At 34.2% G+C, this 24698-nt stretch overlaps 1 protein-coding gene across 1 annotated transcript in view; it reads left to right on the plus strand.

The window, feature by feature from the left end:
- LOC123658857 (furin-like protease 2) overlaps window positions 1-24698 on the plus strand; it is a 92871-nt gene that overhangs the window by 41927 nt on the left and 26246 nt on the right. Inside the window, exon 2 of the mRNA XM_045594150.1 lies at window positions 17598-17702. Within this exon, the coding sequence (XP_045450106.1) occupies window positions 17598-17702 (105 nt within the window). The remainder of the gene's footprint in view (window positions 1-17597; window positions 17703-24698) is intronic.

Below are 24698 nucleotides of genomic sequence, written 5' to 3' on the forward strand. Positions count from 1 at the left end.
ATACACAGTCAATCTCGTCGAGGATTTGTCACTAGACGACGGGTATAACGCGAAACTGTTTTACTTTGATATCAAAACAAATTTCTTTAACGTCGTTCTACCTTTCGTGTCGTTTCACGAGTTTCGTAACAATTTATTTATACGTTTTTTTTTGTTTTTATTTTTTTTTTTTTTTTGTTAATTTTAAAATATTGGTATATCGTTGGTTGTTTCAAACATCTTTGATAATTTGATACGGGTTTAATTGTTAAAAAAATTGTAATCGTTTCACATAAAAACAACTTGCTTCATCTTTAGTTCGTACTTATGTTTCAACTTGTTTTGTCTTGTGGATATAGTAAATAATTTACGTATTAAAATGTATATTCACAGCGAAAAAGTTTTACCGTTAAAGTAATTGACTAATAGATTTTTTTAATGTCAAATTATTTACTGGGAAAATGACTATTACAAGGACATTTAAAAATGCATTTTATACACATACAGATATTTATCTGTATGTATACACATAACTGCAAATGCATTTTTAAATGGCTTCGAATCTTTTATTTTACTTGAAATACAAGATCTTTAGAATTCTCAGGTTGCGCATAGAAATATCTAGCAAATGGTAAAAAAATCGAATCGTTCGAATTGAAAAAAAAATGTTGAATAGCCCATTTCTCTAGCTAAAATATTTATCAGGCTATAGGTATTTAGGCAGTATATTTTAGTATCTTGTTTTTGAAACTGCGGGCCACAGCCGTATACGTTGTAACCTAGAACTTTAAACTGCATAATAAAATAGTTGACTCCATTCTCAAGGAAATTGGTAGTTAAACACGAACTGCTATCCAGTAACTCTGTAATCTTGACATCACACGCAACATCTTGTCAAACACACGATGTGAACCGCATCGGAGTGACGTATTTGTACAATCATGACTGTGTAACGTAATGGGATTCGACATTGTTGACTGTGTCGATTCATGATTTTGGTATGACAATAATCTATTATTATAACGAAACACTTTTTTGGATTTTATCGCGGTTTAATATTTTTTTAAATGTCCGACGTTTCGGATACTTTCGGATACTTTTCCGAAAAAGTTCTTTCATTATAATGAGTGAAATTTACGTAAACATTGGAAAACAATAATCTATAATTATAAAAATATCATGTCTCGATGTTTGTCCTGAATAGTCTCGTAAACTACTGGATTGATTTTAAATAATTTTGTACAGATATGTCATGAATATCATCATCATCAATTCAGCCTATTGCAGTCCACTGCTGGACATACGCCTCCACAAGTTCGCGCCAAAAATGGCGTGAACTCATGTGTGTTGCCCATATTCACCACGCTGGGCTGGCGGGTTGGTGACCGCAGGGCTGGCTTTGTCGCACCGAAGACGCTGCTGGCCGTGTTCAGCATGTGTATTTCAAAGCCAATAGTTTGATGGTTATCCCGCCATCTGTTTGCTTTATAAGTTTCAAGGTGGTATTGACACTGTGTTATATCCCTTAGTTGCTTCTTACGACACCCACGGGAAGAGAGGGGGTGGCTATATTCTTTACTGCCATAACCACACAGCAATTTAGTCGTGTTTAATCCCGGCTTTGCATTTACACACCATTAATCATAAGAGATTAATCTTAAAAATACAAACACACACCAAGATTCATCAACTCACGTCGACTTAACGTTATATATTTTTTAATATCCGAAACAAACACACACACACTGCTAAATTAAAAACTACGTCGACATTTCCCGGGGTATGCTCAAATAGAATGAAACAAAAGCAATTGTGTAACTGAACAACGTGTATAGAAACCGCTCGTGGGCTCAAGTATGAGATAAAGATTATAAGATTATTATTATTACAAGCGTAAGATTTTCAAGTTTTACTTATTGTACGGGTCAACGCACATTGAGCAATATGATTGTTTTGCTAATTAGTAACCTCTTTAATTTAGCTGATTTATTACGAAATTGTTATTTTCTTATGCAGATTTCTAATGAAATTGATATTTGTTTGCTACGATTGACGTCAAATGACGTCTGTACTTCTGCCTATATATACTCAAAATAATCTGAATAAATTTAGTGTTTGATCGACTTTCATTGGGTTTGGTTTCCCTCATAACCTTCCCTCACATGTCATCACTCACTCAACCATAGACTGTACCATACAGTTTTTTGGTCCTTCGAGAATACAGCCTTGCTGTTGACAAGCTGTGGATTTCCATCGACGTTTGGAAGATAATACAGCAACTTCAAGCAAAATACAAGCTTTCTATAATCTGACAACAGTCTTTCTTCGAGGATCATACAGTTTTTTGGTTCTTCGAGATTACTTTCTTCAAGACAACAGTCTTTCTTCGAGGATCATACAGTTTTTTGGTCCTTCGAGATTACTTTCTACAAGACAACAGTCTTACTTCGAGGATCATACAGTTTTTTGGTCCTTCGAGAATACAGCCTTGCTGCTGACAAGCTGCGCAGTTATTCTGAACCTGCAAGCTAGAAGACAACAGTCTTACTTCGAGGATACATACAGTCGTGTTGATCCTTCGAGAAAAAAAAAAACAAATATTTCTTCGAGAAATCACTCAAGAAAACAGTCAATCAAGACTATAAACTCTACGGATTTCCATCGACATTTGGAGAGTCCACATACAGTGGCCACAACGCTCACGTGGAATTTGTGTGACTGCGAATCGGTTGACTGGCTTCCCAGAAGCGGGTTCCACCAGTTAAATTGAGAAGGCGCAATCAAGGTCGCACTATCCACTGAGAGATTGGCCTGGACCCCTGAAGACGGTCCTATCAATTTTACATCAACGTCAGCATTAAAAAATTAATATGGAAAATATCCTGCAACGACAACAAGAAATTGTCGAAGCAATAAAAAAGATAGAGAGAAACTTCAACAAAGATTCCGTATCCCGGAAGACCCGTAAATTCTTGGACGAGCGACTCGATGTCCTTGACAAATTATGGGCTGAGTTCCAAGGTAACGACCAACGGTTGTCGCTCTACCATAACGATACTGATCCTTATTTTAAAGAAAATCAATACGTACAGGCAAGAGAGTACTTTGATTCTGTACGCATCAAGGTAGCGTCATTTTCGCCAGCAAGGGAGACTTCTGTGTCACCGACACCAGGAGCTGGCAAACCACTGGAATCACCTGCGATTCCGACAACACCAAAGCTGCAGCCAAGACTCACATTGCCAACAAGTTCAAATGCCACTAAGATCTCAACGACGGATCGAGGTCAGGCAACAGAATTGATGTCACTGCAAAGAACAAACTTCCGAGCTTTTCATCGACAAATAAATCGCTTGAAAGTAGATGAAATCCAAGACAAATGGGAGCTGGAAGACGAGTTACGCAGCATACAAACGCGCTGGAACGCAATAGACGCGTTGCACTTGCAAATAGATAATATCCTACAAGGATCGGATACCCAGTACGATAGTGAGTTTTACGCCTACGAAGATTCATACAAGTCAATCAAAAAGGCGTTGAATCTTAAACTCACATCGACCATTCATCACGAAAAATCGACACCACAGATCGACTTGCCTACGTTTACAGGCAAATATACGCAATGGCCTACGTTTTATGACTTATACGTAGAAAGTATTCATAATAACAATTTGATTACAAAAACTCAGAAGATGCAACACCTAAAGAGCAAATTACGAGGAGATGCTGAACGAATCATCCAACATCTAACTATCTCAGCGGACAACTACGACACAGCGTGGGAATTGTTGACACACAGATATAACAATCCACAATTGTTATTTACTAAACAAATCGAAATCTTTATCAATCTGCCAGCCGCTCAAAAACAATCAGTCTACGAGATTAGACGTATTTACGACACGTCAATGGAATGTATCTACGCTATTAAAAACCTGGGTATCGATACAAGTACCTGGGACCCATTACTAGTTCATATTATTACAAAAAAGCTGGATACAATCACCTATAACGACTACAAGGAAACCCGGAAAATGCCACGAGAATTACCTTCACTCTCGGAGCTAATGGACTTCTTAGAGAGCAAATTCATGGCTTTAGAACCAAGCGGCATAAGAGATAGAGAAACGTTGTCATCATTCAAAAAATATAATCAACAAAAATCAGTTAATAACAAGACTTACAAGTCTCAATTTCAAAAAGAGCATCGGTATGGAAAATTAATAAATAAAGAATATCAAAGCGTTGCGACATACATGTCAAATTGCCCGATTTGTGACAAGAAACATCCCTTATACAAATGCGAGAAGTTTATCAAATTAACACCGGGCGAACGTTATCGAATTATCGAAGATTTTAACCTTTGTCATAATTGCTTGTACACACATAACAGGAATTTATATACGTCAATGAAAAAATGCAAAGTATGTAAAAGGAGTCATAACACAATGATACATGACGCCTATACTATAAACATTAATAAGCAGTCTACAAACGCGCTGACTGACATGTCCAGTGGGTCATCAACCCAACTGAATACTCCAACTTCGCAAAAATATCAAGTGTCCTCCTGTGTCCTGAATAGACAGGATAGTACTAAGACTACTAAGAAATATGTGAAAAGTAATAAGAAATATGAAAAGGACAAAACCAAATTTTCTGTGAACGAGGACCTTCTACGAGCCTTATTAAAAAATCAAACAAGTGTCATAGAAGAGCAATATAACATTCTTCAGAGGAATGAAGAAATATTAAACAAGCAATTCGGAATACTACAGAAATGTCTAACGAATCTTTCTTTTTCTTCTTGTAATCGAACTGAGAAGATAGCTAACAATGAATTACACATTTTGTCATCCTCAGTCTCAGCTATGATTATATCAAACCTACGACACTTGCAAGAAAGCGTTATAAACACTTTAACAAGCCTCGCAAACGGTCATTTAGACGATCATTTTGCTGCCTGAACAATTGGAAGAACAATTAAATATCATATACCGGCATATACCGAATGACCTGACTTTGCCTGCCGATAAAAACGATTTTAAAGAACTTTATAAGTTAATGAAGGTCAACGGCGACATTGGTTCTTCTTATTTGATAATCGAAATCAAGATTCCTTTGGTAATTAAGGAAAATTTTGAACTGGATAGAGTAATAACCCTTCCTCAGCAGCATTATAACGTAGAATTTATCGCACCATACATTGCATTCAATCTACAAAAGGACTTACTACTCATCTTGACAGAATCAGATGTAGAAAATTGTGTCCACATACAGACAAACAAATTATTATGCGCTCTCGATAAGCCGATATACGAATTACAAATAACCAGCGGAATGTGTAACTTGAGTATACACAATACAACAATATGTAAAACAAAGGAGGCACCATGTCGCGTGCGCTGGGTCAAGTTACATAACAATAACATGTGGCTTTATTCCTGCTGTGGGAAATGCACAGTGCGCATCTTTTGCATTGACACTGGAGTTGTATTGACAACACTGACCGGGAATGGCCTTTTACAAATCGGTCAAGGTTGTACAATAAAAGGTGACACCTTCTCTATATTCACTCAAAATAGTTATATGAGCCAAGTTAAGGTCCAAGAAAACATACCGATCCCAGCCGATTATTCAATATTAAATTCCATAATAAATACTTCGGATTTCCAACTGTTCACACCCGAGGATCATGAAGACTTGTGGCGCCGGATGAAGTCTCAGATCATTAACCTCAAGGAGCAGGAAAACGCATCACTCAGTATACACGATATACATCAGTACTCTGTCTTGTATATAATCTTAGGGTCTATCATTGTTGCGGGATGTCTCTACGGTACCATGCGATATCGCAGAAACAAAATTATACAGAGCAGTGCTGTGAAAGACGTCTCCACGACCGCAGTTCCAGTTGCAGCAGATACGAACTACCAGGAGGCCCCTGCTCCCCCGAGCGCGCGACCGCGATTCGTTCGACTGGACATACCAATTAAAGTGTAGTGCAGTGATGATTAATAAATAAGTTATTTAAATCTAGGTACTTAAATTTTAATTGTATTGTTATTATTGTTATTGTAGATTTTAATATCAAAATTATCTTTCTTCTTTGAGTCGGCAGGATGTACGGGTCAACGCACATTGAGCAATATGATTGTTTTGCTAATTAGTAACCTCTTTAATTTAGCTGATTTATTACGAAATTGTTATTTTTCTTATGCAGATTTCTAATGAAATTGATATTTGTTTGCTACGAATGACGTCTGTACTTCTGCCTATATATACTCAAAATAATCTTAATAAATTTAGTGTTAGATCGACTTTCATTGGGTTTGGTTTCCCTCATAACCTTCCCTCACATGTCATCTCTCACTCAACCATAGACTGTACCATACACTTACTTACATGAAGTTATGTCGCCTCGATAAATCGGAACGGTAACTTAGGACTTAGAGTTTTTAGAGACATTTAAAGTTATAATAATAATAATACTCTTTATTGTACACAACATAATCAACACAATAACATATTACAAATAAAAACAGTGTACAAAGGCGGTCTTATCGCTAGAAGAGCGATCTCTTCCAGACAACCTTTGGGCATATAAGACACAGCTTAGTGAAAGCGGTAGGGCGGAAGGGTAGAGGGATTTAATCGAGATCTGACAAGTAATTTTTGAGTAATCTCTAGTAATGCTTATATACTTTATTCGTCGACCGTCGTTATATTACACCTCACAACCTTTTTCCTAGGTGGACCGATGTCGATGATTTTTTTTTGTAATAAATAGGTCTGATGAGTATTTTTTCAGGAATCTTTGATAACGCATATTTACTTGACAATTTTTTCGCCCTCTTACGTTGTCTTACTTGTTGATGTAATTGAAATCGTTCTTTTTCGTTTTTTTTTTATTTAAGTGATATATCCACAGGCTTATTATGCCCGTGCTTTTGTTATTCCACATTTTTTTTTGTTTAAACATGCATCGGTACTTCACCGCAACTTCAGAATCCTAGAAGCCTTAATAACTAGTCTTAAAATTTCTAAAAGTCGACGCGAGTCCACTGATCAAGACTATTCTACATATTGTTTTTTTTTTATATTTTTATATAGTAATTATTTTTATTATATTTACACTTAATTGGTACTTACAATGTACATTTAACCTATGTTATTGTTAGTAGTTAGGTACTTTGTTCTTTTTCGTTTGCACGCAGTCACTTATTATATGCACTATTATTAATGTTTATTCATACATAGTTAAGTAACTATTAAAAATTTCCTAAATCCAGCATATTCTTCGTCCCGTAAGTACACATCAAAATCATTGAGTTCCGTGCATCCATCAAGCACCCGTGTATGAAGGCACAACGTGATGCATTAGAGCGCCGAACAAGATCAATATCACAAGCTCGAGGAATATTGGAAGATACCAGTGAGATTTACGTTTAGATGCACCTGCTCCTTGACTGCAACGCGTAGCTTTAGCTCTCATTATGATGAACGTACTTTAGTCTATTGTAAACCTTTTTAACCCTTCCTTTTAACTGCCCACCTTTTATTTGTAATAGCTTATAAAAGTAATCAATAAAGTATATGTTAGTAAATGCTCTATTACTTTGTGTAGCAAAGTAATGTTTTACTTCGTCGTTGTAAAATTTGTTGGAACACAAATATGCAAATTTACAAAGAGTTTTTGCACTTAATAGATTTTTTTAGTTAGATTTTTTTTTCGAAATCTAATTAGAATCGGAACATAGGTAAAATTACGCGACTGTCCTGTACACACACGTGTTTGTAGGTTGTTGTCAACGCAACTACATTATTAATGTTAATAAAAGTTTAATATAGGATACATAATATCGTACTTATCGTGAAGTAAAATGTAAAAATATTTTCTTATTCCGCGCGAGATCGCAGATAGCCCGGAGATGGGATTGTCGTCTACAGCGTCACATTAGCGCAGGCGATATTCGTTTAACATCGGATCAGAAATACGGTATCATACGTAGTTAGGTATTTAGGTTCGTAACAATGTAATTAAGCTTGAGTGTTTCTAGATAGTTGTGTCTTAACATACCTAGTTATTCAAACATTGACTAGCTGTTGTGTTTGACTTCGTTTGAATGGATGGATTTGTGCTGTGTGAATTTTTGAATTTTTCTTGAGGAAAATGTAATTGTACTAAATGATAAATCTCTATTTGATAAAATTAAATAAAACTGCTTTTACACATATATACGGCAGCCATAGGATACAAATACGATAGGGACCATTTACATTTCTGTTATAAAAAATAGTCTTAACATTTTTTAAATAAAAATCGACCGTTCCAGCGGGGATCGAACCTCCATCTCCGACTGACCGTGTCGGTGCTCTAGCCAATTAAGCTATGGAACGATGTATCCGCTAGATCGAAATTTTTGATATGATGATTTTATATTCGGTCTAAGGGAACGTGGCGCCGTCTATAATGTTCTATATATATAATTTGTTACGTTCCGTTCCGTTAATATATTTTATAATCATTTTTTTAAAATTATTGTTTAATTTTTACAGAATGCATAGGAAACTAAAATCAAAGCACCTAATCCATATCTTCAAATCCGAGGTAGCATCAATTCCCAAGACGAGGGTACATATGACGAGGGTCGGAACGTAGATATTAATTTGTACGGTAAATTAACAGACGCGCAATGGCAACCCTAGCTGGGATCTAATTTGTTAGCCGAACTAATAATTCCTCTACTTCTCGACTGTCGTACATTACGTCGGAATTAATTAAAGCTGGTCATGATTTGTGAAAATCTGCCCTAATCCCTTCGACTTATCTATGTAAATGCGACGAAGTTATTTAATAAAAACTAGCTGATCTGTGTGGTTTTGTCCGCGCTTAAATGAGACTTTTGTGCATGTCTCCTTGTGTGTCATAGGACGAAGATTAGAATGGTAAACATTTTTTAAATGAAGATTTGGTCGTAATATTTGTAGTAACTTCACTATACGAGGATGACCTATATAAGATTTTATTTAAAATCCCTAGGAGTACCAGTGTTAAGACCGCACCTAATCAGTTCAGAGTTATTACAGACACTATTTTTTAATCTATATAAATGAAAATAAATCACCGAAATATATCTATATTTCGGATTGCATGAAATCGGATAATTATTTATTTTTCTCTTGTTCGTAATTGTCAGGACAGAATTTGTCTATAAGAAATTTAAAACGAATCGATATTGTTTCTATTGCTCACGTGAATTTCACTCATTGTAAAGAACCAACTTTTTCGTATTTTATCGCGTAGTCCTCCCGTGATCATGGTCGCTGTAAAGTATCCGAAACGTCGAGCCTAAAATACTCAGTAAGCCGCGATAAAACCCGAAAAAGTTGTTTCGTTATAACGAATCGATTTAATCACGAAAAAAAGTATAAAATAATAAATGGTATGTAGGTACAAATTTCCCCGAGTCATTTAATTTTTTTGCTATCAATATGTTAAACATATTAACTTAATGTTTAAATTTAAATATTTGATATAAAAGAGAATAACGACGAATAAATAATTCATAAAATATATGAAAGTTCATGTCACAAATCAAAGGCTTAGTTTCTGGGATTTATTATTATTTTATTTACATCGGATTATCGAAATATTTGTACGAAATAATTGAATAAAACAAGACACGTTTTAAGTGTTGCTTGTTTAATATGAAACGTAAATCGTATTATCGTATCGTATATTATTTATAACTAGTCGTTCCAGCGACTTCGTTCACGTAGAATTTAACAAAAAAGTTATTGTTTAGTTCGCAGAGTTATAAAATAAATAAATTTCTAAAATAAAAGTAGCCTAAGATACTCCTTATTACATCAGCTATCGGCCAGTGAAAGTCCTGTCAAAATCGGTCCAGCCGTTTCAGAGATTAGCCGGGACAAACAGACAGACAGACAAAAATGTTAAAAAAGGTTGTTTTGGTATATGTATCGTGTACCTATACATCCATTTTGAATTCAGTAAAAAGCGGCTATTTTAATATTACAAACAGACACTCCAATTTAATTTATCTGTATAGATTAACGTTTCTTCGTACTTAATTGTATATAGTTTGTTTTGTAAATTGATTTACAAATGAAATATTGGTACCTACTTGTACTTATATATTTTTATTATCTAATTTCTATAATATTATCGATCAATGAATAAAATAAAATATTTTATTTAATTTGTTACATCGAAAATTACTTTTGACCCTATTACGTTTTTTATACTAATGTAAATTGTAAGTAATCAATTTTAATGGTAAAAATTTGCCAGCTATCTTATATTTGATTACCTTTTGAGGCAGAAATTTTTGTTAGTTCAAACAATTGTTTTTGATCTGGGTATACATTGTTTCTCACCTTGTCTCGAAAAGCGGGTAAAATTCTGTCCAGTAGCAGGACGTTTACAGGCTGAATAAGTTTAGTTTAGTTTACCATATCATATACAAACATTTTACGCTTCAGCCTGTAACAACCCACTGCTGGGCATAGGCTTCTTTCCCCGTGTAAGAGAAGGATCAGAGCTTAATCCACCACGCTGCTCCAATGCAAGTTGGCAGATATATTTCCTACTATGAGTAACGATCGCTATCAGGTGTACATGATAACAACCGGAACCGACGGCTTAACGTGCTCTCCGAGGCACGGCGGGGAGACCCACATGGACTGCAGAAACACCCAGACAGCGGCAAACACCTGTATGGCCAATACAAATGTTTGTCATGTGCGGGGATCGAATCCGCAACCGCCAGCGCAACAGGTACAATCCATGGCTGTGACTATTGCGCCAACGCGGCGTCACGTAAGCGAAGCGTATACAAACATTTTGTTTTATAAAGAGAACGTATGGAAGTATAGAAACAATTACCTAAGAAACTTTTTGTTCCGAATATTTTCAATGTTTAGACGTAAAACTCGAGTACGAAGAATAACATACGTTTGTTTTGAGTTACACGTGTATGGTATTTTAATTAGTTCTTCTCAAATTATTAAGTAATCAGTTTTAATCATAACTTACTTTGTTTAATTTACAAGTTAGTCAAGAATTCGTTAATTCGTCCTTTCACTCTTGTTAAATATTTTTGTTCTTGGAAAATTTTCTCTTAGTATAAGAGGGCTTCTTGTAATCATGTCAGTATCGCTCTACGTCTAGACAATGTTATGTAATTATATAACTCGGTATGTATCTGTATGTTCACTTGTTCATCTTGTAACAGATCTCATTATTTTTATGTCTCTAGTTTTTTTTCTAATTCTATTTGACCAAATAAGAAATAATACCAATCCTTGCGGATTTCGTTTACGCAAAAGTTTTGATGTGTGTGTAAGATCTGCGTGTCTGTTCGTTTGTCTGTCAAAGAAAAGTTGATACGAACTCGCTGTATATAATATAGTGCGTATAAAAATTGTCTAAAAATTAAGGAACCATTATAATTATTAAAGATTATAGAGTTATAACTTTATACATGTATCCCACATTTTTAAAGCATGCTTCAATAATTCTAAAAGTTGAAACAGACACTAGTTTGTTTTTATTAGTATAATTTTTGGTATATCTCTAAATAATAAACACGTATGCCATAAAAGAAAAATATGTATCTCTTGATGACAAAAATAACAGGCAATAGAAAATGGAAAATATATTTGGGTTTCCTTTGACGTAAGTTAATTAATAAATTCGAATATGGGAATATGACCTTAATTACGTTGTTATCATTGCTGTATATTTGTTTAAAGTAAGTTTTCAGATGGTTTTTATTCACTCTTCTTTTATCATGTTAAATAAATATCATATAACATACACACACGGTCGTCTGTTCCTATGGTAAACAACTTAATGCTTGTGTTACAGGTAACCGCCGACTGTTATATACTGTATATATTATTTGAGAAATATATATAGAAATTTACATATATAAATATATAAATACAAATATTATATTACACCCAGACTCAGGTGGGAATCGAACCCTCAACCCGCGGCACGGAAAGCAGGGCCACTACAAACTGCGCCAACGGGCTAGTGTTTGATGAGATGAAATTCCTTACAGTAATAGTTGGGTTATATTTTGAGCATTACCAATTAATTTTACGTCGTACCAAAATCTTTTAATACTCGTATTTTCATTTTTAATTACTATAACAGTGGCAAACAACAGTACTGTCCACTTGATTGTAAGCTGCTGTGATCTTCTCTAAGATTTCAGATTCTTCCTCAGGCGGGCTACTGCAAAATTTAAGCTAGATATTTCTACTGAGCCATACCGCTATAAATTTATAGTGATTATATTATTTTGTACTTGAAATATAAGATTATATTACTTTGAATATATTTAATTTATTTGATGAGTTTCAAATATTTGTAAAAAATATAATCTACATACATTTATTTGTAGATTGTTATTATAATATAATATTTACTGTTTGTTGGTCAATATTTCAGACGAAATAAGTTTTTTTGATATCCGAAACATCAAATAGCAGATTTCGCAGATTTCCCAAATATTTGGTAAGCAAATAACTCGTAATATTCCTGCTCTTATGTCAATACATCGCAATATCGTTTGATGGATTCTTGCAGCCGGTCATGCGAAAAGTCAGATCGACTCACATGAACAATGAAACTTTTGAATTAAATTTTTGACCGAAAATTATTGTGAGCTAGCCTGAATTAAGCCTAGAACAGCCCTCTCTAGAGAATATAGCTAAAAAATCTTCGGTGAAGATTTCTATAAATAATGGATAGTAATGTAATTTTTATGGATTTATTCAAGAACGAAACGTGCACTTGGTAGTCATAAATGGTTCAGCTGACGCTATCATAGGCTGATGTTAATGTCTCGGTATCAAGCTAGAAGTGCAAAATGGATTGTATTAAAATATATGAGATTAGAGTTATACATTGTCGTTGTCTATTTAGGATATTTCGGATAGATTTGTTTTTGACAGTTTCATTGATGGAACATGCAATTGCACTTTTGGAAGGAGATTGAAAATAACTTTATATAATTTGTGATAACATTCCTAACAGTGTAATTATTTTCAAAGCTAATAATTTAGACAACTTAATGATTGCGTTCTCTACAGTCTACTAGTGTACGTATAAGTAATACTATTTATTATAACAATACTAGCTGACCCCGCAAACGTTGTTTTGCCATATATCTTATTAACGCCCTTAATCACCCCCTACAACTCAGGGGTATGAAATGCACACAAAATTTCATGAGAATCGGTCAAGCCGTTTCGGCGGAGTTTAACTACAAACACCGCGACACGAAAATTTTATATATTAGATTTATATTATTAACGACTTAATCTGCAAATTGTTTCATGATGTGATATTTAAAAATAAAAAACTAGACTATATTGTTTCATATTACATTTAAAACGAAATGAGGGAGCTCGACCTTAATACGTGTTTCACTAAACTGGCGAAAATTAAAAAAAAAAATGTGAAACAGGTAAAAGTATAATATCGGTCAAGTGTGGGTGAGCCTACGTGAGTACGTGTGCGTTCGGGTCTTTGTAGTTTTTTAGGAATGTGGCTTTTCAGGTCTTTTACGAATATTATTTTGTTCTAGGAACCGACAACTACGTTGGTTCTGTGTACACGATGTGCAGTATTTTATTGTGTTTAATGTACAATATTTTTTTAATATCATATCAAAAATCGACCGTTCCAGCGGGGATCTTAGGATGCTTTAGCCAATTAAGCCAATAAATATAGCAAGATTTTTGATATGATATTAAAAAAATGTTTAGAATTTTCTAATGTGTGGGTAACACAAAAATAAATCGTAAGAATTAAAAATAGCATGGTGTCGTCTCCTGTCAAAGAATTAATTGTAATGTGAAACTTTGAATAGTTACGAGTGCTGTAAATGACTCACTATAGACGGCGCCATGGTCGCTTAGACCGAATATATAATCATCATATCAAAAGTTTCGATCTAGCGAGTACATCGTTCCATAGCTTAATTGGCTAAAGCACCGACACGGTAAGTCGGAGATGCAGGTTCGATCTCCGCCGGAACGGTCAATTTTTGATATGATATTAAAAATTGTTTAGAATTTCCTAATGTGTGGGTAGCACAAAAATAAATCGTAAGAATTAATGTACAATATGTTATTTAGCTTTAATTTACTATTGTATTTAATTAGAAACATATGCTTGGTAATTTAACTTTTATTTCTAAATAGTATGGAACGTTTTAAAAACAAAATGAAGTTGATTTTAGAGACTCACTCCCTAAAAATTTAGTGTATTTATTTAGTAATCGTATGTTATTTTATTTTCGAATAAATATACGATTATAATTTTAAAAAAATGAGAGAAAAATGAGAGATTTTATACATTTTCTTTCTTTTTATGCTTTTTTTAAAATTAGTATCCTCAAAAGTACGAAACGCTTCATTAAAGCATCGCTTTACTTTAATGAACTAATATACTACATTTAAATGACAAAAAAAAAAAAATGTTAACAGGTCACCGGTTTCATGGTTCATTTCCGTCGACATTTCCCGTATTCCTTTGAAGAGCTAACATTTTCATATTCCACAAGTGAATGTTCGATTTCAAATAAATACATTTACGTCAACGTATCTCTTAAAACCTGCAATAGTTCGTCACAAAAGCGACGTGAGCTCGTGTCTACGCTTATCGTACATTTTTAATGTAATAATGATATCGAAGTTTCACTCTTATATCTATCTTTTTATGGTATACATTTGTTTGTATGATTTAGTGAACGTTACGCATCTTTACGTGGACTCTATTGAACCAATAAAGGTAATCCAATTTAGTTTCGTTCGCGCGTAAAATACCAGCGCGAACACAAAAGCGACAAAAAAATACATATCTCACATTCCCGTGGCGGTGTTAGTGAATAAATTGACGTTTTTCAAATTTTACTACCACGATCGTTGCATTGGTCTGAATTGAACTGGAACAAGCCGGTTAAGGCAAGTTCTCGCACCGCTACACTAGAACGGTTGTGGAGTGTCCTTATATGTGAATATTTTCTTTTTGTAATCATTACATAGTATAAAACAAAGTCGCTTCCCGCTATCTGTGCTTCGATTTTTAAAACTGCGCAACGGATAATGAGTGGTTCTATTTAGTCAATAGAGTGATTCCAGAGGAAGGTTTATATGTATAATACATGCATAATATAGTAGAGGAACACTGATAGTTTTTGCAACCGTGCGAAGCCGGGGCGGGTCGCTAGTTTTTTTAATAAACGCTTCACACCATCAGTAAAATGGAATTTTAATTAAGGAGTCTGAAAACGCGTATAATACAATACCATCGCCCAGACCACGACAGACTCCCGTATGTCATATACTTTTATACTAATTGAAAATGTATGTGGAGTGTGAACAATACAAAAATTCAAAACTCGCCATAGCGATGAATAGTGCTAAGCTTTTAAAAGACGACAAGCCTTTAGAGGAATTGCATTCAGTCTTAATCCGACCTTAATCTTTCGGGAATTCAAACATAAGTTAATTAAGCCGAGCCGTCTGTTGAGTGAAACGCGGAAATTATTTAGATGTCTGTGTTTGTACAATATAATGGATTTCTGCCTTTCTTTGTGGTCCTGTCACTATATCAATAAAAATATTACAAATCGACAGTCTAACTTATTTGTATATATACTCTAGACCAAAACTTGTTTAGCTTCTATATAGTAAATATACGAGACGTAACTCTCTCTCTTTCTATCTTCACTAACTTATATCTCCCTCTCAACTTCCGTTCGCCTCGCCCGATCACACTTTTCGTAAAGCTCTCGTCATGCATTCGCCAGCTACCCCAAGTCAAGCATGTAACAAGTTTTGCTTTAATAAATATTACATTTTAGGCAAATACTGTTGGTGACTGTTTTAAACATTGTAGGGGCGACATTGAGGTCGTCAAGTGTTGAATTGTGTCAGAGATTTATTAGGAATATCATCACAGGTAGAAAATGTCTCAATATCTCTGTCATTTGGGATAAATATAGTTTTTAAATTAGGTCAATATCTAAAATTGTTTTTATATCAATTTAAATGTTTTGTTGCTTTTTTTTACTTTTGTTTCTGCATAGTGACTCTCTTTTATGTACCGTCGATGTAGTGCGTTTCTACCCCCACTTTTTTGCTTTTTGTGTAGCTATTTAAAAATGTATTTTTTCTAATGTATTTCTCATATAAGTGAATTGTCAATTCTTATGAGAATAAATATCTTTGACCTGATTTAATTTATTTGTTTGTGATTATTTTGTAGTAATGTAATATGAACATATATATTTAATTCTAATGGACGTTGTATAAACGTGTCAAGCTTTTAGTCATATGAGGATTAAAAGCAACGAGGTGTGTGTGTGTGGTTGAAGCTACCAACAGTACGCTCGCTAGTGACTATTAACATCGTCGGAACTGCAAAATCGCATTTTTTTTTTGGTTATTTCATAAAACGTTCTCAAATAACCAAGTTTATCATCAGCTGAAGAGATTTTTTTTATTTTATGCATATATTATTTAGTTGTGGTACTTCTGACAACGGTCACCAACCCGCCTGCCCAGCGTGGTGACTACGGGCAAAACACATAAGTTCACGCCATTTTTGCGCGAACTTGTGGAGGCCTATATCCAGTAGTGGACTGCTAAAGGCTACTGTGATGACTTCTGACAAATCGATACCTATTAGTCTTAACCCGTTAAAAATCTAACAAACGACTTTTCTCATATTTACACATTAAATACCGGCTAGTAATAAATATAAATAGCCTGGACAGCATTACTTTAAAATTTCATGATCCTGCTTAAAATAAGTAAAAAGATACACGCAATTTACACTTTGAATCGCTCTCCTGTAAAGATGCTGTTTCACATCCGACGTTTTTAATAGTCATCGGCGAACTGTTGTGTCGTTAACTCGAAGCTGGGTGGTTCTATATTGAAATGGATAACAAGCATTATTGTAAGAATCTTGAGGTTAATTAATAATGAAGATGAAATCCTGCCAATCGACGTGGATTCGTTTCGTCTCAATTGAATAATTGACAGCTGTAAGCCGTTTCAAGATTCCGCCAATTTCATTATTTGCGTCCATAATCATGAATTCTATCGTTCCTTTGACTCGAATTTGGCTCTAATTTTTTACCTACAAATAAATTTTCAATTTTTTTCTTTTAGTTTTTAGTATATAAGTATACGAATTTGTTAATTGAATTTAACTTTAGATCACACTTTAAATTATTAATATGTATTAATAGTCTGACTTTTAGTTTTTCTTCTTAAAAGAAAAAAAATAATAATTGTACATACATACGAGTATATTTATCTATTCTATTTTCAAATAATTTTTAGGACCTAAGCTTTTGGCTTGAGTGAGTAATTGGATATTAGTGGACCAAATATTGAACCTACTAACATCTAAATGGGTTTTCTAATAATGATTTTGTGTATAAACTAATTAAACATAAATGTTTGAAAAAGAAGCATGGTTTATTCGTAACATACTGTCAAACTAACATATTAGTTTTGTGACACTGTTTTTTTTAATCTTTATTTCTCCTTGTTCGCAGATTGGTGCCCTTAAGGGTTATTATTTGCTTTCCCACCACGACGTTCGCAAGAGATCGACGGAACCGAGTCACGATCATCACAAGAAGCTGATAAATGAACCTGAAGTAAGACCAATTTAATTTATACGTTGTTTAATATATAAATATTTTTTTGACTAAGCACATGTTGTTTAAAAGAAAATAGCAATTTAAAACGTATAAAGAAATAATGGATACTGTTTCTTAAAATGCAAGGCTACGTGGAACTATGTTTTAGTATAAATTTAAATTGATTTATGTAGTAAGAACTTATCCTGCCAAAATGTCTTTTTAAATGTAATCCAAATGAGCTGTAATAGTGCAAAGTTCAGCAGACTGAAGTTAACGCTATTAAATCTTGAATAGTTTTATTAAATTGGTATATGATTATAGTGAAAACTTTAATTACGTCGTGAGGAGTCTCGGTACTTAGTCGTAGTTGGCCTCGAGTGGTTTGAAATTACTGTACAGGGAGGTGCTGTTCAACTTGTAAATTGTTATTGTGTGACTACACTACGGTACTTGTGTCTTGAGACTTGACGTGTCTTGAGACTTGACGTGTGATTGAAGAGTGGCGTAGTGGCACTCCATTCCTTCAGTAAACCAAGATTTGTATAGAATTGACATTTAATACCTTAATCAATAGGTTTTCTAAAGAAAAATGACCCAAGTTTATTTATATATAGGTTTATATATATATAGGTTTTGAACGTATTGGGTTATATACGTATATATGTATCTCCATGAAAGGAATAATATGAAAGATCTGGAAGAAATCGCTCTTGAGCGATGAGATCGCCTTTGTACATCTTGTATTGTATCTTTCTTTATATGTGTTTCTTTATACGCTGAGGGGCTACGGCAGTAAAGAATATAGCCACCCCTTTTCTTCCCGTGGGTGTCGTAAGAGGCGACTAAGGAATAACATAGTTCCACTACCACCTTAGAACTTATAAAGCCGACCGATGGCAGGATAACCATCCAACTGCTGGCTTTGAAATACACAGGCCGAAGACGGGCAGCAGCGTCTTCGGTGCAACAAAGTCAGCCCTGCGGTCACCAACCCGCCAACCCAGCGTGGTGATAATGGGCTACACACACATATGAGTTCACGCCATTTTTTGGCGCGAACTTGTGGAGGCGTATACAGTGGACTGCGATAGGCTGAAGTGTGTGTGTGTCTGTATTTCGGTGTGCATTAAGAATAAATAAGTAAATGAAAAATATCAAAATCAAAATTATAATTTTCTTTCAAAATTTACTTTTGAAAACATTTTTCATAACTATAGTAATTTAGTATTTGATTGACATTTAGCACTTTGTTAATTAAGTATCAATAGTCTCAGTAATAAAACCTAAGTACTATAATTGAACTGTATCCAGTAGTTTTTACGTTACGCGTGAATTTTATTGATAGTATATATATAGTATTCGTGACAATAAGTTAAAATTCATCGTGGAACACAAATAAACATACAAATTTTGGAGGAACTATTTGCATATAAAGGAAGGGTGATCACGTACAGCGTTGAGTTACATCGCTGGTCGCGCTTAATTTCTAATTCCAGTTCGTGACAAATATTTGTTTTGGCCTCACCAACAGTTAATGTGGCTTAATTATTTTGTTGTGTTTACGTTGAAGGAAAACCATTGTTACGTTGGATTAATAAGGCTTTTGATTTTAAGTATACAGAATATTTATCATAATTTTTTAAAAATATATTTATGTATTTTCGCAATTGATTTGCATTCTGCATGATCAATGTTGATTAATTTGCAACATCTTTATATAAAGATATCGAGGTAGGTCGTAGCAGGAAATATCTTGCTCACTTTGGGGACTGTGGAAGTACCTTAATCTTACAGAAAATCACAGCTAAGTAATATAGCTTTCAAGTGGTGTTGGTTTTGTACTGAGTAAGATAAGTAGTAAGAGCTAGGGTCGGCGACACGCTTGTACCACTCCTGGTGTTGCTAGCGTCCATAGCGTATTTTCCTGGTGTAACTTTTTGACAAATCACGGTATCTGTGGGTGGTGTGTATGTTGTGTGAATATAGTTTACACGATGGCAAGTAATAACCATTGGCCAAAGAAATTTGCAGTTCTGGAGGATACACAAATACCTTGCTTAAGTTATGAAAGGGAATATATAGAAACTGAAGATGAAACTTAGACGGTTTCCAGCTTTCTAGGTGTCAAAGATTGGACTCTCGACTCCGAAGGGGAGTGATGTGGCGACATCTATCGCGCGACGTACGAACTACGTAACTAAGAACTGACATATTCTACATCGCGATATCAAAGCTATCCGAAGATTTAACATATATACAAGAACCCGACAACAACCGTCGGGGCGGTAGCCCACCACATACAACATCCGTCTGGTCGGAGGATCGTCCCTGTTCAATGGCGGACGAGAAACTTTACATCCTGTTCCACATACATCCTAAAGATTCTACTAAAATACATACGAAAATGATGCAAAAGAAGTTTTAATCAAAAGCTATATTTCCATCAAAGACTTATCTAAAAACGTCAACGAAATCACAGTAGATAATTTAATCTACCGTGTACATTAACACTGAGTTATCAGCGTGTCACACATTGAAAAGTTATTACTTAGCCGTGTTCGGATTATAGGATTTTCCCTTTGACACAAAAGCCCGATTTCCAACAAAATAACAGTGTAATCTGCTCGTATATCAAATTGCGAACGGACATAGCTTAGTATTAGCGAGATATTTGATAACAGTAATGGTTGAGCCTAATTGAAATCTGTGTTTTCCTTTGTAAATAAAATATTTATTAGTGCTGGGATGAATTGTTTCTTCATAAATATGTATTTCTTTTATATGTGTAAATGAAAAAAATAATCAATAAATGTGTTGGTAAACACTGAACTTACGAAGGGCTTGACTGATTTGAAAGATTTTGACGGGAATAAAAATTTAAGGAAATTGTCTAAAAATTTAGAAAATATTTCAAAAACGAGTGTGCTTTAGTCCACACGACTGAAGTGAAACGTCTTTAGCAATAGGCCTGCACTGTGTCTTAGATATACGAAACGTAACTGGCTATGAGAGAAAGAGAGAAAGAAAATGTGTGCTCGCACCTCTCCCTCTCTTGCTCCGTTCGCCTCGTCCGATAAAACTTTTCGTAATGCTCTCGTCACGCATTCACCACATTACGCCCCATGTCAAGCGTGCCTAAAGAAGTTATACTTCAAAAATGTAACGAATATTTCAACTTGACGCGTTTAATAGTTCGCATCACGTGATACAGTTGGGTCAGCTTGTTGTTAATAATACTTTTGTATGTGTAAGATTAGAATTTTTTTTTTAAATTTATTAATTAAATTAAAAAAGATAGCCAAGCCACAAAGACCTATTTAATGAAACAACTTTTTTCGGATTTTATCGCGGTTTATTATTAACTTTTGATTCCCGACGTTTCGGATACTTTACAGCAACCATGGTCACGGGAGGACCTCCCGTGGTCCTCCCCAAAAGTTAATAATAAACCGCGATAAAATCCGAAAAAAGTTGTTTCATTAAATGAGTAAAATTCGCGTAAACATTAGAAAACACTACACAAATACCTAGCTTTTAGGTATCTTCGGTTTGTAGTTTTGTATAATTGGAAGTATTTATACTAATTTATTGAATTTAGCAGACAGTAATATTAAAATAATTAATTTATTAATATTGTCCCAGCGTTTATCAAACTGTACTTAATTGACATACTTTGATCTAATCTAATTACTTAATGTACTCTTTTGAGCGGAAGTATTGGATCCAGTTACGGATATAGATAATAAAAGTACTCGTTTTAGAATTTCCGTCTAGATTTTAGTAAGGGTCGACCGAGACAGGTTTTGCGTTCTCGGCCGAGACCGAAACCGAGAAAAGAAATTAAAAAAATATATACAGAGTGGGGATGACAATACGACAAAAATTGATAACACAGGTAATACTAGTTTATAGGAGTATTTCAAAACCATCAAAAAAGTTCTAACGTCAAAATCAAAAAAATGATTTTTTCAAACAAACTAAATAAGAAAAATATAATAAAATTATACTACAACATGTGTGACTATAGGTTCACTGACCTGTTATGACGCGCGGTGACCAGGGATATTCCGGTATGGGTTATTTACCTTTATAAAACGGTACTTATCGAATCAAAATAACGGTAAGAGAATCATTCGGTAACCGAATCATATCGGTAATACAGTATCGAAATAAACCGGTAGTAGGCATAACGTTCGCGTCGTAAGTTTAAGCGGCCAATTCCCGTTCTTGTAGCTGCGCTGCGCTAGCTCGGATTGCGGTCCGAACGTACACCATATCTCTATCTCATTCGCCTCCGTGTGTTGCGTGATTTTACATAAAACTTATTTATTTGTGATAGACGACAGGCCCCGGGCGTGGCGCGAGCAAGTTTTCATCTCTTTTTCGCGTTAATGTTTACATTGCATATAACGAATAATTCAAAACAAAAAACTTAATTAGTTTCATACTTAAAGAAGCCAGTCTTATGAAAAACCAAGCATTATCAATTAAAGCAAAAGAACATTACAGATTCTTCATTTCAAACGATGGCTCACAGATTTTGTCACCCTCTGTTACTTCTCCGAATCATTTAAAACCGAAATACATAACGTTATATTTCGGTATTACAGTTTAATCGGTAACCGTTTTATTACGGTTTTGGAACCGAAATAAAACGGTAACCTTTTCAATCGGTAACCGATTCATACGGTAACCGTTTCAAACGGTTACCTTTATGAATCGGTTTGGCGAACCCTGGCGGTGACACAACGAACTACTACGAACTAGGTACGTTGGTTTGTTTGATCAGTCATAGTAGGTTACTAAATTTTTAAATTCTATCTAAAATCTCTTTTAATTTAATTCATTAATTTTGACATGATGTCGCCATTAGTGGCCATATTTTTTAATTTATTAAAAGGTCTAATAATTCTATTTTTTAACTCATCAACTGTATTTACGTCTGTTGAGTACAAGTCGTTTGTTACAAAACTTCACAGAAAATGCGGGATTAAGCATCGATCTTCCCGTATCCTCTGAAAAGCATTTGAAATAGTGCGGCCATCGGTTGGACAAATACGGGTGTTCCCATATCTCTCCCGATACTTCTGTATTGCTAAATTAGCCTTGCCGTGGCATTCTCCGTAAACAAAAATCATGTACTCCGAAGCTGTGTAATTATAACGTGGCACTGTAAATAAAATAAAAACTATTCTTACTATTAACACTAGCGCCTAATTTCGCACAATTCACCTAATAACTATTAAACTAGGCATTTATTCTACGTTAATGTTCTTGTCACTATAAAAATAAAGCGTTAAAATATCGCACAATCACTCCAAGTCTTTCGAGATAATCCAATAATTAATTAAAACGAACAAAACTCGTGCGCATATGTAGAAAATTGACAAATCAACGCGTATGAATGACATCAAGAAACATGAATACCTAAATAAACGGCACAGAGACCACTGGCCGCTTGTCGCGTACGCGGCAACTCAGGGAAAAACTAAAAACATGTTATAACATGTTTTGTTTACGCTAGCCTACGCACCAGGGCTGACAGATGTACGATTTTAATCGATACTATTTTTTTTTTTTAATTTTTACTCATGTACGATCGCTAGACTAAAATCATACGCAAAATGTACGATTTTTATATTCCTATTACCTGGAAGCATTTCATAATTAAAGAAACATCATTCACCGGCAAGCTTGAATTTCGTTAATTTCCCTTACTTGAATGAAAGGCTGTATTTGTTTGCTTTGTAATGAAACTTATAATTTATCTTGTGGTAATAATTGCGACTTGAAAAAAAATACATTTTGAAATAAAAAACAATTTGAAAATTATAAAACACTGGCTCAATTTGCTTTAAATTTGTTATGTTTTCCCCATTACAGTGCAATCTGTAATGTGAACGAGAATTCAGCGAAGTTAATTTAATCAGAACAAAACTTAGAAACAGTTTATCCAATGATACCCTTAAGGGCACATTATTAGCCTAGCAATTAATAAGAAGAAACGAAAATGATACGAATTTTAAGCCAACAAATTCTTTTGTTAAAAAATATGACCACAGAAAATTTTGTATGAGTGTGACAAATTTTTCTAGCAGCCCTGGCACAGCCAGTTGTCCTTTACACCGTTAGACGTTCTCAGGGTCATTGCAACACACGTGCCACGTTGATTGTTTTTTTTCAGCTGTTGCAAGATTTAATATTTTAATGTAATAACGTGGTATTTTATTATTAATAATTGTTGTTATTGTTATTTGTTGTCTTTATTGCATTTGTTGAACTGCTCGAGCAAAAGTTTCGCGAATATTTTGATCTTGAAATAAATATAGTCAATGAAATACTTAAATTTATTAAATATTGTTGATATGCCATGTGTGCTCCCCGTGATATTACCTACTTGCAAAAACTATGTTAGATTCAGAATTTAGATTTTCAGAATTTAAAATTTAAGCATTAAAAGAAACAATAAATTTTTAAAAAACAAAAATTATAAAAAGAAAATTATTAGAATCATACTGAATATTAAAACTATTTAACAAATGTTTTTAATATGTCTTAACACAACACTGACCTACCAAAATAGATAACAATTTTGCACGTTTTTAAATTACGCGTACGCGTAATATTATGTTTGTACCGATCGCGCTCAAAGGGTCGTTAACCTGCGGGTGACCGTTTATTAATGTTATACAACACGTAGTAATTTTAAAAAATGAAAAATCATATTTTTTGACTAAACTACTGGATTTATTTTATTGATTTTTTGTATGTGGGCTTGGAATATCATTACATATACGATGTCAAAGTTATTGTCGTCTTGTCATCCCCACCCTGTATATATGAAAATGCGCTATTTTTGCATCATATAGTATATTTAAGAATATAATAATATTTTTTTATATAGTTTTAATTGTCAAAATTGAACAACATGATGTTGTAGCACATAAGAAGCAATTTTTCTGCGTTTTCACCCTTCAAAGTGTCGCCTCAAGTCGTATATTTGACCAGCTC

Source organism: Melitaea cinxia, chromosome 13 (assembly GCF_905220565.1).
Source record: "Melitaea cinxia chromosome 13, ilMelCinx1.1, whole genome shotgun sequence".
NCBI classification, from domain to species: Eukaryota; Metazoa; Arthropoda; class Insecta; order Lepidoptera; family Nymphalidae; genus Melitaea; species Melitaea cinxia.